Source organism: Perca flavescens, chromosome 21 (assembly GCF_004354835.1).
Source record: "Perca flavescens isolate YP-PL-M2 chromosome 21, PFLA_1.0, whole genome shotgun sequence".
Lineage (NCBI taxonomy): Eukaryota > Metazoa > Chordata > Actinopteri > Perciformes > Percidae > Perca > Perca flavescens.
This window is the reverse complement of record NC_041351.1, coordinates 10,111,108-10,129,091: the sequence shown is the minus strand read 5'-3', so window position 1 is coordinate 10,129,091 and position 17,984 is coordinate 10,111,108. Positions and strand designations below refer to the sequence as shown.

The 17,984-nt window shown below is 40.3% G+C and overlaps 2 protein-coding genes across 2 annotated transcripts; both read right to left on the bottom strand.

Annotated features, from left to right (window-relative positions):
* Positions 1-2,359: 2,359 nt before the first annotated feature.
* cox7a2l (cytochrome c oxidase subunit 7A2 like) lies at positions 2,360-8,708 on the bottom strand. Its single transcript, XM_028568154.1, has 3 exons — positions 8,524-8,708; positions 5,553-5,687; positions 2,360-2,737 (listed from the first exon to the last, which is right to left on the bottom strand). Exons 1-3 carry the CDS (start codon positions 8,593-8,595, stop codon positions 2,597-2,599), a joined length of 348 nt encoding a protein of 115 aa, XP_028423955.1. The 5' UTR covers positions 8,596-8,708; the 3' UTR covers positions 2,360-2,596.
* Positions 8,709-13,535: 4,827 nt separating this feature from the next.
* On the bottom strand, positions 13,536-17,545 carry kcng3 (potassium voltage-gated channel, subfamily G, member 3). The gene is made up of 2 exons (XM_028568244.1): positions 16,741-17,545; positions 13,536-15,157 (listed from the first exon to the last, which is right to left on the bottom strand). Exons 1-2 carry the CDS (start codon positions 17,364-17,366, stop codon positions 14,512-14,514), a joined length of 1,272 nt encoding a protein of 423 aa, XP_028424045.1. The 5' UTR covers positions 17,367-17,545; the 3' UTR covers positions 13,536-14,511.
* Positions 17,546-17,984: the final 439 nt, after the last annotated feature.

The window sequence follows — 17,984 nt, the reverse complement described above, 5'->3', positions numbered from 1 at the left end:
ATGTGAGTGAGTCATGTGTCTATGGTAGCAATCAATTAGAGAGGTAAACATGGCTCGATTTGTGGTTTGTGAATGTTGTGGAATAAGGAATGAACAGGTCCAGGTCCACCCCTTTGTGAATATGTAAAGCTTATTCTTTTGCTGTTAATTCAGCCATTACTCAAATTATATTTCTTCAACAAGGCACAGCGTGTGTTTTTAGTTAATTTACTCAGATTGCATGGCAAAATAGTGCTATTCTAGATAGCACGTAACTCAACACCTTTGTGTAACCAACATACATCAACAACATACATCTATCTACTATTTATTTGATGTCAGCCATAAACAATAATTTAATTTTGTTAAACCAGCTCAGCAGCATCCCCAAAGCATTTTTCAGCAGAAATTGTAATCGCTGTAGATGTAACATCAGCCACTGCTAGCTCACACTTGCATCCTTGCTTTGTAGGATGGGATGTTATAGAGTAATACACTCTTCAAATAATGCATTGTGTCTTTATTTCTTAACCATACTCATTATTTCCCCAGAGAAGGTCAAATTATTCATGTTTAAATCAGTGCTATCATCTATTATACATCATAAGATTTTCCTCAGGGTGTGAAGTATTGATGCCATGGGGGAAGGAGGTCCAGAGTTGAGTCATACTGACAAATGAATGTGCCATATCTTAATAAATACCACTGTTCCATGGTTTTTTATTTCTTTTATTATTTAAATCTATAAACTTTCAAGGGTTTGAGAGGCTCTGGGGAGCCTTTAGAAAGAAAGGAGATGTCAAAGATATACCAGTGTAGATATATCAGTTAAATTAGCAGAGGCAACCTCATCACATCAAACCCAGAGAAGCCAAGTGCGAGTTTCAAACAGACAGACTGTTAAACCAATGGACCATGGTAATCGTTAGTGTATGACTTGGTCTTGAAAAAATAATGTTATATATTTGAAAGTTACTTAGTACATTTACACAATTTTGAGGTACTTGTACTTACCTTGAGTATTTAAATCTTCTGTTACTTTATACTTCTAAATCACAACATTTCAGAGGCAAATATTGTACTTTTTAGTCTTTACTTACAGTTACTTTCACAGATTCAGATTGATAAAATATAATCAACAAATAAGATTTTCTTTTTCGCAGGGGGGAATTCACAGGCAAAGTATCAATGGACCAACAATAGAATATACATATTAATCTAAAATGGGCCATTCTGCATAATGAGTACTTTTACTTTTGGTACTTTAAGCATATTTTGATGCTAATACCATTGTTTTTTACTGAAAGCTATAGTGCGTAGTTTCTGTCTTTGTGAGGTTTTTTAACATTAATATGAGTTCCCCCAGCCTGCCTATGGTCCTCCAGTGGCTAAAAATGGCGATAGGTGTAAACCGAGCCCTGTGTATCCTGCTCTGCCTTTGAGAAAATGAAAGCTCAGATGGGTGAATCTGGAATCTTCCCTTTATGACATCATAAGGGGAAAGGTTACCTCCCCTTTCTCTGCTTTGCCCGCCCAGAGAATTTAACCCACCCATGAGAGAGAGAGAGAGAGAGAGAGACATCATGGCTGCAAATGAATGAAGCATGGCAGTTGGTCAAGGCCACACCCCCACCCTTCACCTGACCCCCCCAGTCTCTCCTCCTCAATAGCTACAGACACAGAAATGGCACATACTAAGGAAAGCTCATTGTGGGACTGGCTCTAGTGGCTGTAATTCTGCACCAAGGCTGAATTTCGGGAAAGAGACTTCAGATACAGTATTAGGGGACCACTAAGGTCTATATAAAAGCATCCAAAAAGCAGTATGTCATAGGACCTTTAGGTAAAAAATAATTAATAAAAAACTGAATAAATGAGACCTCAACCACATTCTAAATATTAACAGTTTTTGCAAATTAAACTTCATTCAAAATCATCAATCAGTGCTTTGGCAGCTTGATGTGGGGCTGCCAACGTGTCTGTCTGAAACAACCTCCCTTCCTCTAAACTCAGCGAGAAGCATCTGACATCACACCAGAGCCCACACATATAAATACTGTATGACCGTACTTAAGCCAAGTGAGCAGCAGCTATGTTCCAGACGGGGTTTCTTCATCATGCTTGCTCTCTCTCTCGCACACACATGCTCATCAGTGCACTACCACACGCCTGTTGAAAGCTGTGAGCATAGAAAAATCTTTCCATCTCCACCTCTATTTTGGCATTCAAGCTCTCTACCCTATAGACAGTTTCATATATGATGTCCATGCATCTGTCTGTTTTGTGGGCAATAATAACACCTCTGCTACAGCGAGTGTTATTTCAGTGACACATAATAGAAGATATAAAGTTGAAGACAAACAAAACAAGAAAAACAAGATTTAAATTCAGAGCACGTTTTACTTTTGTTTCCCCTTAAAATTTATTAATTTAGACATTTGTTTTACAAAGAAGACAAGACATTATTATTGTGATCATTGAGTGTGATGCTCTGACAGCGATTAGAGTCCCAAGAGGTGGTATGGCGAGGGCAGATGGAGGCTGGGAACGTTGGGTCGATGAATTACAGTAGCGACGTGTCAGAGATGTTACAGAAAGATCCTGGGTTTTGTGCTGGTCACTTATTTCTGGGCTGGGCTGCAAAGTAAAGAGCCACCAGACAGTAGAGAGCGCCTCCTACGGTGAGAGCCATGGTGGTGCGGTACAGTAGCCTGTCGGGGACTCCACGCTTCAAATGAATGGGGATACCGTCTGACGTCTGGGAGAGGACGAAACAGGAGGGGGGCGGGAAGGCAAGGGAGAGTTAGAGCATGAAAAAAATGGAGAAAAATATGAAATATACAATGATGACGATGTAACAGAGAGTACAGTGTCAGAACATTGGGCCTCATTCACCAATACCTTCCTAAGTTTTCTCTTAAATACATATGTTCTTAAGAAGGTTCCTAAGAAAAGTCTACGCCGGATTCATGACGTGTTCTTAAACAGCAGAATTGTTCGCATCTGTGTTCTTAGGATTGATGAATCCCACGTCTTCGTAACTGAAAGCGCGTGCCAGTTGTTCCTAATTAGCATAAGAAAAGGCCCCGCAAATTCCCATATAAGGACATGACACTTCCTGTGCACCTCCTGGGAGACAGGTTTTCTGAGATTGTCGGAGCCGCGGTCGAGGAAGTACTGAATCTCAGTAGGCTACTTAAATAAAAGTACAAATAACAAGAGACATATTTACTTTAGTAAAAGTAGAAGGTGTACACTACCACAAACAAGGCCTGGCTTTTAAAAGAAGTTCCTATCCTAACCAGCATAAAACGGAAATGTGTTGTTAGAATCGGAATGCGGTTGGTTTTATTCATGGATGTATTTTATTTACTTTAACCATGCAAGTAAGCAAATAAAGTGTGTGAAGCAGCGCAAATGGGGAGATGTGAAGAGGTCCAGCCAAATAAATAAGATATGAACGCGTCTTACGCAGCCTGGCGGAGGAGTAAACGACGCTGTGGAGAGAAATAGATGGCAACTTTGATTTAAAAACGGGAATAATAAAAAACCAACGTTTTCATTTTCACTTTTACCGGAGGCTGTATTACCGAGGGTCAGCGGCGCTGCGCCCGGGCTCTGCAGCACCGGAGCCGGCTTGGATCAGCGGTGCCCCATATATACAGTATCTACGGCAACCAAACTTGGAAGACGTTTTAGCAGAGGGAAACTGATCAGAAAATGTAACAGAACATTGTAGAAATGTAGTAGAGTAGAAAGTATCTATAGATAATTGCTGCAAAATGTAACAAAGTAAAAGTCAAAAGTAGGCTATGCACTATTGAGTCTACTTAAGTAAAGTACAGATACGTGAAAAATGTACTTAAGTACAGTTAGGATGAATTTGTACTTTGTTACATTCTACCACTGCATTTTGGCCCTATAAATAGCGATCAATCACCAAATAACGCAGGATTTAATCCGTTTAATTGCTGATGTAAATTGCAGTGTTAGTGTTTTTTTTTGCATAATATGATTTTTTTTTCAACAAATGATCAGAAATACATTACAGTACAATACTATCATTGTAAACGACTTTAGAATTAAATAAAATGCAGTAACCAATCATTTGGAGCAAATTGTCATCACTCAAATGTGCGTAAGAGTGCTTTTCAGTGTTTGTAGATTTTGTTCTTAGCTAAGAACAAATCCAAGTTAAGAAAACATTAGTGAATGCCAGAATCTTCGTAAAAAGTTCATTAGAAGGGTTTAAGAACACATTTCTTCGTAAGAACGGTTGGTGAATGAGGCCCATTGTGAATTATTTGGGTCAGAACAACATTTTCTTATGACTTTGTATCTATGTCTTTTCCCTCTCCTTCATAATGTATTTAAAAACACCCAGTTTTGAACCAGTTCTGCATGTTTATTTAAAATGGTGATGTGTGTGTGCAGTGTGCTTTTTTCTACACAACCATTTTCAAAATGAATAATTGTCCCTGAAAATTGTGACTGGAACAACTGAAATGTCCAATGTGTAATTTGCTTTGGAAGGCCAAAGTTTCTACAGAGATTGGCGCCCGGATGGCTCAGTTGGTAGAGCGGGCGGCCATGTGTAGAGGTTTACACCTCGACGCAGCGGACCCGGGTTCGATTCCGACCTGCGGCCCTTTGCTGCATGTCGTTCCCCCTCTCTCTCCCCTTTCACTTCTTCAGCTGTCCTATCATTAAAGGCCTAAAATGCCCAAAAAAATAATCTTTAAAGTTTCTACAGAGATTACCTGTGGCAGGTCTGTCTGGAACACCGCTTTAACAAAAAAATGTTCTTGCAATTAGAAAATTGCAGCAGGCATTACTGTGATTTCCATTTGTTTGAGCGATTCCTCTGCCAAATCGCATAGTTATTTCCTCCACTGCCTCTTGTGTGATGAATACGGAAGCAAGGGGCCATTAAGAGCCTAAAGCTAAAGAATCCTCAGTGTTTTGACTGAGCAAGTTTGACCACTTTAGCAGGTCATGAATCTTCATTCTGAGGACTTCTTTGAATTAACAAAAGCTGATTCACACTGTGAATGAATTGAACTGTCTTCTTGTCAGGACTAAAGCGTGATTTATGGTTCTGTGGAGGCTCCACGAAGAGCTTTCGCCGTAGCCTACGAAAGTGGCCTGGAGTTTATACTTGCGCGTTGGTGTGGCCGTCGATCTCTTTAAGAGAATAGCAGGGCTGGCATGTGTTTATGTGTGGGAAGTGTGTGGTAGAGCGAGTGAGAGAGTAACAGCGATTAGCTTCGGAGTGAGTAGCAACTCTAGAGTCATAGAGAAACAAAGTGTCTACCCTGTGCTTTCTGACCACGGTGGGAAATCTTTAGCAGGAAAAGTTAACCCTCTCCTTGATTTCATGTTGTTTATGGAGAAGGAGAACCAGGCGGGGAAATGCAACACTACCAAGCCACAGGTGCACATCAGGCTACTGCGTAGGGTCAGCGTAGGGTCTGTGTCTCCACGTACCTACTGTACGTACATAGCCACAGCGTAGATTTAACGCAGAAGCAGAAATCACGCTTAAGACTATTTCAGTCTATGTGCTTCATTACCTGGAAAAGCCTCTGGAGGTCAGGAACCCTGTTTGCTCCCAAGTACTCCACCATGGACCCAGCCTCTGACACCACCTTGGTGGGTGTGGCAAAGATCATGGCTGGGGACTCTGCTGGCACACCTGGCCTCAGCCCCTAAACAAACAAAAAAAACTGGTCACAATAATGCACAATTCTATTCAACATCATAGTTACACATGTATGAAATCACCTTTTTTCTAAGCGAATTTGTGGATGTTTAATTACGACGGACATTATAAATAATGATATCCTCGGAAAGTGTAAATCAAACTGAATGTAAAAATATGTCTATCATGTCTTTGTTTTAGGGCTACATAATTAATCTGAATTTTATCGAAATATGGACAAGTGCAATATCCAAATCGCAGGGGGATGCAATATTTGTTAAAGGCTTAATATGTGTCAAACCATTCTGAATTAAGTATTGTGGTGCTGCAGAGACGTCCCAGTTTACAAATTGTATCCTACAGAAGACTAAAGAAAAATTCTTTGTTTGGTACCGATCCTCGCAAAAATCACACTATAACCATTTACATTTTTTAAATTGTAATATTTTTCAATGAAAATAAGAACGATACAAAAATGATAATTTTCCCCAATATCATGAATCATATTGCAATATCAGTCAAAATAATCACAAATAGATATTTTTCTCATATTATGCAGCTATTTTGTATTCAGATTTATTTGAGATTTAGGAAAACCACTCTTTTCATATCCAAGTAGAACAAAAGTCCATATACTCGTTGTAGGCAGTGTACTGAGCTCAATGCTGCTGCATAAATACAAGGGATTACATGAGTACTTGAGTCATCTCATCTCACAATGTATGCCTCCCTTTGTGAGAGTGTTTAAGTGCCTGTTCAGATTTTTAAAGAGCATCTCAAGCAGCTGTTCAAATAAACCGAAGGTACACAGTGGTGTTAATTAAGTACAAGTGTGCCTCTTTAATATCCTTTCACTCGGACGAAGCGTCTAACCCACCTTGGGTTTGAAAATCCCTGGGAAACCGAATCACTTCCTTGTTAGAATGTGGGGAGGCAGATAGTGTGCGAGCGGGGAAATTAAATACGACATAAAAAAGCAGAGGCACTGAAAGCAGATTACGTTTACTTGCCATTTAAGAGAAAGCTTCATTAAAAGTGTTCACAGAAGAATTCCCCTTTATTTTTTGTATCCTCACATGTATGACTTGTTATTACAGAGGGACATGTGCTGCATAGTTCAAGATGCTGAAGGATATTAAGCAAAATGCAAATTGGGGAGAAAAAATGTTGCCTTTGGGTGTCTGGTGGGGGCTTCCATTACTAAACACATGCAGGTGTAAATTCTACTTTGCATGAAAGTGTGAATGTTGTTGGCTGTATTTTTCTTTTTTTTTTTTTTTTTTTTTTACTTTTTAACAAGACTAACATCCTTTCTATCGACCTGCCTCTATCAATCTCTGCCAAGTGTGAGGAGATCCTGGAAAGATAGATTGATTACAGTATAAGTGAGTTTGAGAAATTAACTAAGTAAGTGGAAAACGCTACAGTTGCCACAATCTTACTATTGCTGATATAAAAAGAGACTGCGTCAACAATTGCTGGTAAAGGCGAGATATTATATTACATCAGGGATCAGCAATTAGTTTCAGCCATGGGCCGTTATTATTCATTGGGCGCCAATGTAGAGGCATGGTGGAGAGGCAGCCCTGTACGTTCAATTTGTTTTGTGTTTAATTATTTAAATTAATTTAAAGGTCCCATGGCATGAAAATGTCACTTTTTGAGTTTTTTTTTTTAACATTAATATGCGTTCCCCAAACCTGCCTATGGTCCCCCAGTGGCTAGAAATGGCGATAGGTGTAAACCGAGCCCTAGGTATCCTGCTCTGCCTTTGAGAAAATGAAAGCTCAGATGGGCCGATCTGGAATCTGCTCCTTATGAGGTCATAAGGAGAAAGGTTACCTCCCCTTTCTCTGCTTTGCCCACCCAGAGAATTTGGCCCACCCATGAGAGAGAGAGAGAGAGAGAGACATCATGCCCCCCCTCAATAGCTACAGACACAGAAATGGCACATACTAAGGAAAGCTCATTGTGGGACTGGCTCTAGTGGCTTTAATTCCACACCAAGGCTGAATTTCAGGAAAGAGACTTCAGATACAGTATTAGGGGACCACTAAGGTCTATATAAAAGCATCCAAAGAGCACCATGTCATGGGACCTTTAAGAAATAACAAAAAAGTTTCAGGAATACAATCCTGAAACTTTTTAATAGTGCAGATTTTTTCCCCAGTAGTAACTAAGGGCTAGTTGCCTTCAACTGAAGACAATATTTATGTTACAGGCTCTTTTTTTCTTCTAGCAAAGAAATAGCATAACTGTTGGATAGGTGACTTCCAAACAGAGACACAGGAGAGCTTTCAGGCAGTCTAATCCACTACCATAGAACAACAAGGAAGCTGCAGTGGAAAGAACAGGGGAGTAATCATACAGTAAAGGTCACATCTGGCAGATGCTCCGAGAGGCCATTGATTTTACAAAGTGGTTCTAAAGTCACATGAAGGCCAAATCCCCATAACCTTTTAAAATGAAGGTTACGTGATAAGGTGGTGATAAAAAATAGGAATTCAGTTTTCAACTACAGATGACATTACGCGACACAGCTGAATTAAAGTTGAGATGAAGACAGCGTTCAACTAACGTTACTGTGTTTTAAGACCGGAAAACTATTGTTAAACCGGTCATTTTTCCGCAGATAAAACGCGTCAATAAAACCACACCACGTTTAGGAATTACTACACATATTTTAGATTTAGCTAACTGCACTGGATATCTTTAAATATCTTCAAGTGTTTTGAAAGACATGGCAGCTACAGTAGAGACAATAGTTCAACACAGCGATATGAAGGTCATCCTCGGCGGTTACCGACTCGGTCCCTCACCGACACACCGCTTCCCGGTTTTACCTGAGGGCTGTAGGCGGCCGTGGGAGCAGACCCCGTCAGTTTCTGGGTGAAACCGCTGAACTTGTAGTACATTTTCCTGCTAAAGGACGGGGAAAGGTGTTATCCACAACAAAAATCACCCGGTAAAGGGTCTTCCTGCTGCGACCGTCGAGGGAAAGTGACGTAGCACTCAGCCTGCTCGACGCTGCCCCTTGAGGAGATGTGTACCTTATGGTGTACACCAGAGTGATAGAGAATCTCTCTCTGTATGGCTGTGGTGTACACCAAAAGTATGTAAAACATAAGTAGGTACATTTACTCAAGTATAGTACAATTTTGAGTTACTTGTACTTTACTTGACTAATTCCATTGTATGCTTCTTAAACTTCTATTCCTCTAAATTTAAGAGACACACATTGTAGTTGCTTTGCAGATTTAGTTAATAGAAAGTAAATAAACTCATACATTATGATATATTATTATAGGTTAAGATGCCCAGTAGTATGAAGTCAAAATTAGCTTTACCTTCACCAGCTGCCCAATTCAACCCATTGGTCACAATTGAGCGAATTTCTTTTTTATTTATAAGGCTCTAAAAATGTTACTGGGGAATTTCCCAATACTCTTTCAATAAATATTGAAATAATAGCGTGTTTCAATGAAATGTGTGCAGTGTCAAATGTTTTGAGTAAATTGTCACATGACCAGAGCTGTTTACATCCTAGTTGCACCCATAGACAGTATGGTTGCACCTTGAGAAGAGGATGGCTGCCTCAAAGCTCCCAAATAAAAGGTTAGTAAAGTATGTTAAAATAAACTTAGGAAAAATATGTTTTGTACACATGCTCTTTAAGTTGTCTAGTTATGATATATACATTTGTAATTATTCAAATGTCTTTGGTGTGTTTGCAGAATGAGTAAACATTTTAATGGTCACAATAGTGACCGGTGGGATAGAATGTTGTATCTACATGCACACAAACAAAAGTCTTGTTGTATCTTACTTCCATTTTTTCTTTATTTTAGATTTACTTTAAGTGAAGTCCTTGACATGTTGGATCTAGGTGATGGCCCAGACAAGGCATGCAACAATGCAATCATACCTCAAGAAAGATGCCATTATAAGTGATTGTGATAGTGATGGGTCAGATATGGCCTATGAGGGGGAGATGGGTCAAAACTGAGTATGAACAGTGCACTCTTGAATAGCTATTACTTTTACAGAGATGTTATGGGAGGGACCACTGACCTGCTCACCTTCACACAGGTAATGGCACAATCTCTTATACAAATGTTTGCCACAAAGCCACTGAGCCACGGAAGGAGATTTCTACTGGCTACTACTGTTCAACATCAAGCAAGATATGACCAAGTCTCTCACTGGCCAGTCCACACAAGGAATCGGTTCTTGAGATGTCGTCTTTGTGATAAACGCACCACCTATGCATGTGAGTAATGCAACACTTCATTGCATATTGAGTGCTTCAAGACATACCATAGAAAGTATAAAAGATAAAAGTGAATATAAAGCGCTGAAAGGGCCAACAAAAAAAGAATATAGGAGTAGGCCTACAAGAGACAACATTTTTTTTTGAGAAAGAAGGTCAGTTGATTCAAGAGATGCTGTATGACAGTAGGACCTCAGGCTTCTATCATAAATGTTAGCTTTATGTTTTATGTTACTGTAATAAGATGTCTGACTGATTGTGGTTCAAAATAGTTATACAGAAAAAGAATCAAACACTTTGTTCTGGCACCTTCCTCTTTGCCATATACCTGCCTCTAATCTAAATACATTTCATTTTTGTTAAATTAGGCCTCTTCTTGATGGTATACTCAAGAGGGTACATCTTTTCTAAAGTTTTTATGTTCAGTGTGAATGAAGTACATGACTGTAATATACATTTTCTAGTGAATGTTGCACTAAAATCTTATGCCAACATTACAATATTGCACAAGTACAATTAAAATGTTTTATTTTAGTTACAAATATACATGTTATGCTAAAGTAATGCTGTTGCAAGTTGTATTCAAATAAATACAAAATGTTAACATATTTTGATCTTAATTTTTGCCATTGGTCTCAATGTTCATACTGTATCAGTGTGGAAAGTCCCAAGTTCATGATGAAGTATTCTGCTTCAGTGATTGCTGTCAAAATACCCTTATTTTAAAAAAAAGACAAATAAAAGACAAATTCAATATCCCCAGCACGGACTTCTTTAGGTATTTACAAATCCAAAATTTTATTAAAAAGACATTTCCATCCTTCCCAAACAAACCTCCGGTTTCTCAAATAGACACACTGTTATTGCCTGAACCACAGACTAAAAGAGCGATCTCTAAGATCCACAATGACTTGACACAATTGGACCGCACAATAACACTGGACCACCTAAGAGAGGCCTGGATAGAGGATATTGGAGTGGAAATCACAGAGACTCAATGGGAAAAGGCACAATAATTTGTCCACTCACGGTGTGCACCAGACATAGACTGATACAATTCAAAATTCTACACAGATTACATTTATCAAAGCTACGACTGTCCAAGATGTTCCCTACAGTCAACCCCCTATGTGACCGATGTGGACAAGCTCCGGCTTCTATAGCACATATGTTCTGGAACTGCGCAAGACTGTGTAATCACTGGGCTAACATCTTTCAAACTCTGTCTGAAGTTCTTAATATTCAACTTATACCAGACCCAGTGTTGGTGGTATTTGGGCACCAACACTAATTATCACTATTTATAATGTGAAATGGGCCATTCTGCACAATGAATACTTTTACTTTTGATACTTTAAGTAAGGATCCCCCCCCAAAAAAAGAGAGGTAGTAGTCATATGTTTTTTCAGCCCAAACCAGTGTGTGCAGATCTTCCCCTCAGACATCAAACCACTCCATCTATCCATCTATCGGAAGATTATAGCAGCATGATTTAAAACAAAATAGGATTTTGGAAAGTCCCACCATCTACAGTGAAAGCTACACCAAAGTAAATTCTTTACTTCTTGCTGAAAAAGCTCTTTCCTACCTGTCCTGCATAAATTAAAAATTCAAATCTTAAATCATTACTTGAAGTCATATTATATAAATGTATAAACTTTTGCTATTCTTCATTCTCATGACATGCCATGAAAACATATTCTTTGTTGTGAACATCTTTGTCCACATGCTTTTTTCTGTCTCTCTCCCCCCGGGCTGAGTTGACTTGTATTTACTGCATGCTTTGTACTGTGTTACAAAAAGAGCTTTGAAAAATGTTTCAAGTCCAGAATGTCCTCGGAGACTAAATGAACGACTGGACTGGACTGGACAGCCACCACTTTAGTCTGGGCTAAAATATCTCAACATCTATGGGATGGATTGCCATAGAATTATGTATGGTCCCCAGAGCATAAATCTTACTGACTTTGACTTTTCCTTCAGCGCCACCAGCAGATTAAAATTCATATTTAGTTTCAGACCAAATGCCTGCAAAACTACTGAAATTCCCATCAGCCTCACTTTGTGTTCAGTTCTTATCAGCAAACTTGTGTTTTATTCTAAGATGGTGACAATGGTTGACTACGGTATATATCTGCTAAACATCAGCATGTTAGCATTGTCATTGTGAGCATGCTGCTGTTAGCATTTTGATTAAAGCACTGTGCCTGAGTAAGTCAATTTGGTTTTTAACATCAAAAAGACATTTACACAAAGAGAGGGGCTGACAAAAATATTCAATTAAATGAGTGGTAATACAAAGTTTGACCCAACTGAACACCAATTTTGGACAGTTAACTCCCCCACCATCATCAAAACACCAACTGAGGGATAATCTATGTAAAGGAGCACTGAAGCTTTTCTGGTAACTTGTGGTGTAACACCTTACTATAACACCTTACTGTATGTTTTTTTTCCTTTAATGTGTCACCCATGTGTCTTTGAGCTGATTAAGAATACGTTAAACACAAGCCTTCAGAGCTCATTGACAGATGTGCAACATTAAAAAGTCTGAACCCTGAGAACAGAGCAACAGCAGTTTGTGATTCAGTCTGTTTACTCTTACAACAGTACGTTGTGAACTAGACTGTGGCACAATATTCACCCCAGTGTGAATCCGATTAGTGCACTGAATGTCCTTGCCAATGGGCTCAGGTGTCCCTCACAGTGAATAATATATTCCACTGCCTGCAGGATGCGTAGTGTAAATAGTATGTCATGACATCAAGACTTTTGAATTATCAAGCTCCATCTGCCAAAAATGTATCCATTAATCACTTTTTTTTGGCATTAATTATTTTAGTTACTGTAATTTAGAAGGTTATTTAAAGTTAAGAATCTGATAATATTTACATTTTACCATTTTGATTTGTAATAAGCAATTACACAGTCAAAGACATTTTGCTCACAGAAATTTTATTATAAAGCTCATACAATAATCACACTAATTACAAGTTTGTGGTATACTGATGAAAACGTTTTGATTGATGGTTTCAATCACGCCTGGCCAAAAGTCACACAAGCTATGCCACGTGAGCTTGAAAATTATGTATTGTAGGCAAGGTGGTAAAATATTGATTACCTCTCATATTTGTGACAACTTAAAAAGCACATTGATAACAGTACAACAACGATAGTGAGATATGTACTGTCTACAATACTAAACTCATACAAGGCTGCAAAGTCTTTGAGGAAATAAACAATGTAGACTTTAAATTCAAGGACCGACAGATAATTAAAGGACTCCTTAATTGTTTTATTTGTGCAACAAAAGAGCATGGACTTAGTGTGTGTGTGTGTGTGTGTGTGTGTGTGTGTGTGTGTGTGTGTGTGTGTGTGTGTGTGTGTGTAAAAAGATGGCAACAGGAGGAAGAGGAGAGGAGATGCAGAGAAAGACTGTTGTGTGGGAGAGGTGTTGACTTGTTTATTTGGATCAACAAATCATATTATCTTGGCAAACCATGGACAGTGGAAACATGTCTGAATAATGACTGTCAGAACCATCATGGTAATTTATTTTTAAATTTAATTTTTATTTCAATGAATTCTGTTATGCAATCTTTCCAATAATTGCAAAAATGCTGCGTAGCAGCAAGGAGTTGTGTGCGTGGATGTGGCCTATTTGTGTGCACACAAGATCCACCACCATTATGATTGGCATTTTGGAGGATGGAGGTTGCCTTGGAGACACAGAAATACAAATTGCCTTACATTCACTCACAAATGGAGAATCAACACATTCTCAGTATTAATTGTTTGTGCTCAGGGTTGTTCCACATTTTGTCATCTCTGTCATTGTTGTCCCAGAATCTTTTATCCTCCATTTCACATTCAATCATATCTGTCAATCCGTCATTTGTCTGCCACCTTGTAGTCCTTGATGACCTGTCTCCATATTTCATTATCACTGGCACCTCCTACACAACTAAGCCCTCTATATACCCCTTCTGCATCCCCACTTAACACTCACTTCTTCACTTCATGTCTATATTTCACAGGTTTAACAGAATGCATCTAGGTCACACATCAATCTTGTGTAACTTGTCCCACCTGGGTGCTATAACACATAGTGAAAGGCTGACAAACAAACACACACACACACACACCCACACCTACACACACACACACACACACACACACACACACACACTGGATGCAGCCGTCTCTGCCAATGTTGTAACCATGGGAATACAGTGTAAACAGCAGCCGCTGTCAAAACTGGACTGACTGCGCCTGTTTGTGTTTAATAAATAATTATTTGTGTATTCCTACTCTTCTGTCCAAGTGATGTTGTTAAGGAGATGGGCGCAGAGCATGCCGGTTGGAGACAATAATTGGAGATCATCAACACAACAGGCTGGAACTAGACAGGCCAAATAAAAAAACAGGGTTAGCTCAGTCAGGAAACAGGGCAGGGCACAAAATGGATCACTATTTCACAGTGGGATCAGCAGGTCTACTGGGTTGTTGAGTTTCTTTCTGATGTAAGCAGGGCCAAAGGTGTTTTGATATAAATGCACGTTTATTGCAGCATCTCCACTGACAGGCTGCGTGCGTACCTGGCAGAGCGGAGTTTAAGTTCTTGGTAACACTGTACAAAACTGTGGTAAATGAATGTGATGGGAAGTGCCAAGAGAACAATGCCGCTCACTACACACATTCCCCCAAGCACCCGTCCCCCAACTGTCACAGGGTACACATCCCCGTACCCCACTGTCGTCATGGAAATGATGACCCACCAGGCGGCTGCTGGGATGCTGGCGTAATCCGGGTTCCGGGTTCCCAAGTCCAAGCCGTGCTCCAGCAGCTGGGCCAAAGCGCTGTATATTGCCATGGCGACGAAGACAAACACCATCAGCATGACCATCTCCCGGTAGCACCGCGTGAGCGTTAGCCCCAGTGTCTGGAGGCCCAGAAAGTGTCTGGCCAGCTTCATTAGCCAGAACACTCGCATCATCCTCAGCACACGCAGTATCACCCCAGCAACCCCGAGCCCGGCTCCCGGCATCCCTGCCCGGGCCATAACCATTGTGACATAGTAGGGGGTGATGGCAATCACGTCGATGATGTTCAGTGGCCGGCGGAGGAAGTCCCACTTGCTTCTGGCCACCAGAAAGCGCATTATGCACTCTGCTGTAAACCAGCCAATACACACTGCCTCCACTATCCTATGGAGGAGAGAGGAAAGGAGAAAAATTTGCAGAACTGACTGTAAACAGGAAATGACAAAGGAGCTACAGAGAGATATAGATAATATGAGACGGTGTTTGACAATCAGTAAATGTGAGGAAGAAGGAAGCAAAGCAGGGGTGATATAAATTATGGGAAATAAGGACATCTGACGCAATTCCGGGTTGACACAAGTAAACAAAGACAGGAGGATAGAAAATTGCCGGGAAACTGCACAGAGGGGGGGAGGGGGGTTTAAAAACCCTCAAAGAGAGACTGTGACATAAGCAAGCACATGATTACCCCATTGATTAGAACAGCAAAGGCAATCAAACTGAATTAGAATGAGGTGGTGCTTGTATTTGATGCAGTGAGGCCACTAGAGACTAGATATCGTCTTTGATTTTGGATATCGTAATATCCTGATATGACATAAGTGTTGTCTTTTCCTGGTTTTAAAGGCTGCATTACAGTAAAGTGATGTCATTTTCTGAACTTACCAGACTGTTGTAACTTTTCTATTATTTGCCTTTACCCACTTAGTCATTATATCCACATTACTGATGATTATTTATCAAAAATCTCATTGTGTAAATATTTTGGGAAAGCACCAATAGTCAACACTAGAATATCGCTGCGTTATCGATATTGAGCTATTTGGTCAAAAATATTGTGATATTTGATTTTCTCCATATCGCCCAGCCCTACCTACAAAACCAAATTATAGAGCAACTGAGGGAACTGCATCATCTACTGACATGAAACTAAATTGGAATAATGTTGACCCTCAGTATAAACTACACTTTTAGAGATTACCTAACCACTGTGAACGATCCAAAACTATGTCCAGCCAGAGTGAACATAACCCAGCCTTATATAGAAAAAAACTGCCTCAGGCTTTCGAGAGTACAGGCTGTGCAAAAATAATGTGGAAAAAGAGGTGCACTATTTCACCTTATATCCAAAAACTGAAGCCAAAATAAGAAGATATAGAAGGAGATTACTGTTTTAATTACTTTTTGTTTGCTTCCCATAATATATAATCCCTCAGTACACTTTCTACTTTCAAATCATCATCTACTGGAATATTATGTATCTGATCTGTATCTGTGTTTGTCCTTCTTGTGTACTGTGCAGTGTAAACTAACCAAGCCAAAATAAATTGTGGAGGAAGGAAGAGGCACACAGAGGAAGACAGGGTGTTCTAACACTACACTTGTAGATAATATGGATTGTTTATTGATTGGCTTTCTTGGGGTCTTGCTTGTCTGACATGTAAAGATCCTAATGTTTAATGTACTGCCTGAAATTTGCTGTCATTGTGCTGTATAGGGACAAAGTCCCTATATTTTACTAATGAGTGTTTTCTTTCATGGTTCAAATATATTGCTTCAAAGTAAATGTTGATTTTTGACACTAAAATGGTAGAAAAAAACATCATATTTAGGCTCAAAACGATGGGATACTGACTTTTACGCACCAGATTTTAGAGCACAGTCTCACTTGTATCGGCACATATTGCGCCTAAACATTTAGCAGCATCTTCACCTAATTCCTCTAAACTTAACTGACTATCGCCTACCTGTGCTCCTCCACAGAATTTATCTTGGCTGTATCCCAGTCCGGCAGTGTACTAGCACACAGCATGATCATAGAAACGAGCACAAAGATCACAGACACTGAAGCCAAAAGCTGCGCCAAAAGCGAAGAGTTGGGCTCCTCGAATGTCTTGCGCATCTTCTCGAGCCATTTAGCGCGACCGGTGAGCGCAATCCCCGGCACCGGCTCGCCCGAGCTCTGGGACTCATCCCCCGACACTCCGACGTCCACTTCGGACAGAGTGTCCAGTCCGATCTCGGACATCCTGTCGTCCAGGCGTTTCTGGCAGCAGGAGTCCAGGTGCGCGCTCTCCAGTCCCCAGTAGAGCATCTCTGTGTAGAAGGACAGCTCACACACTCCGGGGACAAAGCGGAGTTTACCAGAGCGCACGTAGAGCATGATGAACACGAAAGCCTGCGCGTGGCGGTCAAAGAAAAACTCATTCCGGTCCCTGTCGTAGTCATCGCACAGTTCAAGAACCTCTTTCTCGGTTGCGCATGCATGCAGGCGGCTGACGCGTCGGAGAGGGAAATCCTTAATCACCTCGCGGGTGAAGGCGTACCGGGTTCCCCCTACGTTGAGTACGCAGATGCTCTTCCCGAACTTCATCTTGTCAACCTGTAACCCAACTAAAACGCATCTTCGCAGTCCATTGTCCCTTCCATCACAGGAGTTTGGACACTTGGGGGACAACAGTCCCCTGTCCCCCAGGGCGTGGTTCGGACTGAGTGGAGCTGGACCTGTGCTGAGCTCCGTGGCTGATGGAAACTATCCCCTCTGTCCCTCACTTCTCTTCTCCCCCTGTAGCCTGTACAAAAGAGACTCTCCACCCCAGTCAGGGCGAGCCAATCCCATCAATGATGTCACATGTGCGCGCACGGACGCACGCACGCAGTGAAACAGAAACTACACGGAGACACAGAACGTTATTTTACACACATTAACTCCAAAGTAGAGTCTGTTTCCACAGATATAAAATAGTACAAATATTGATAGGCTAAGTGAATCTTACAGTGTATCCATTTTATTTGGATTTTTATAGACATAGCCTATTTGTATGACCACTGAATGAATGAAAATGAATTGTCAACGATTGTTTCACTTGAATTAGTGTGCACATGACAACTCTTACATTATGTTATGAACGTTTAATGACTTCTCCCAGTATCCCTTTAAGATTTCTACATAGGCTAATAATATTAAGTAGCCTGGTTATATGGGTAGCCT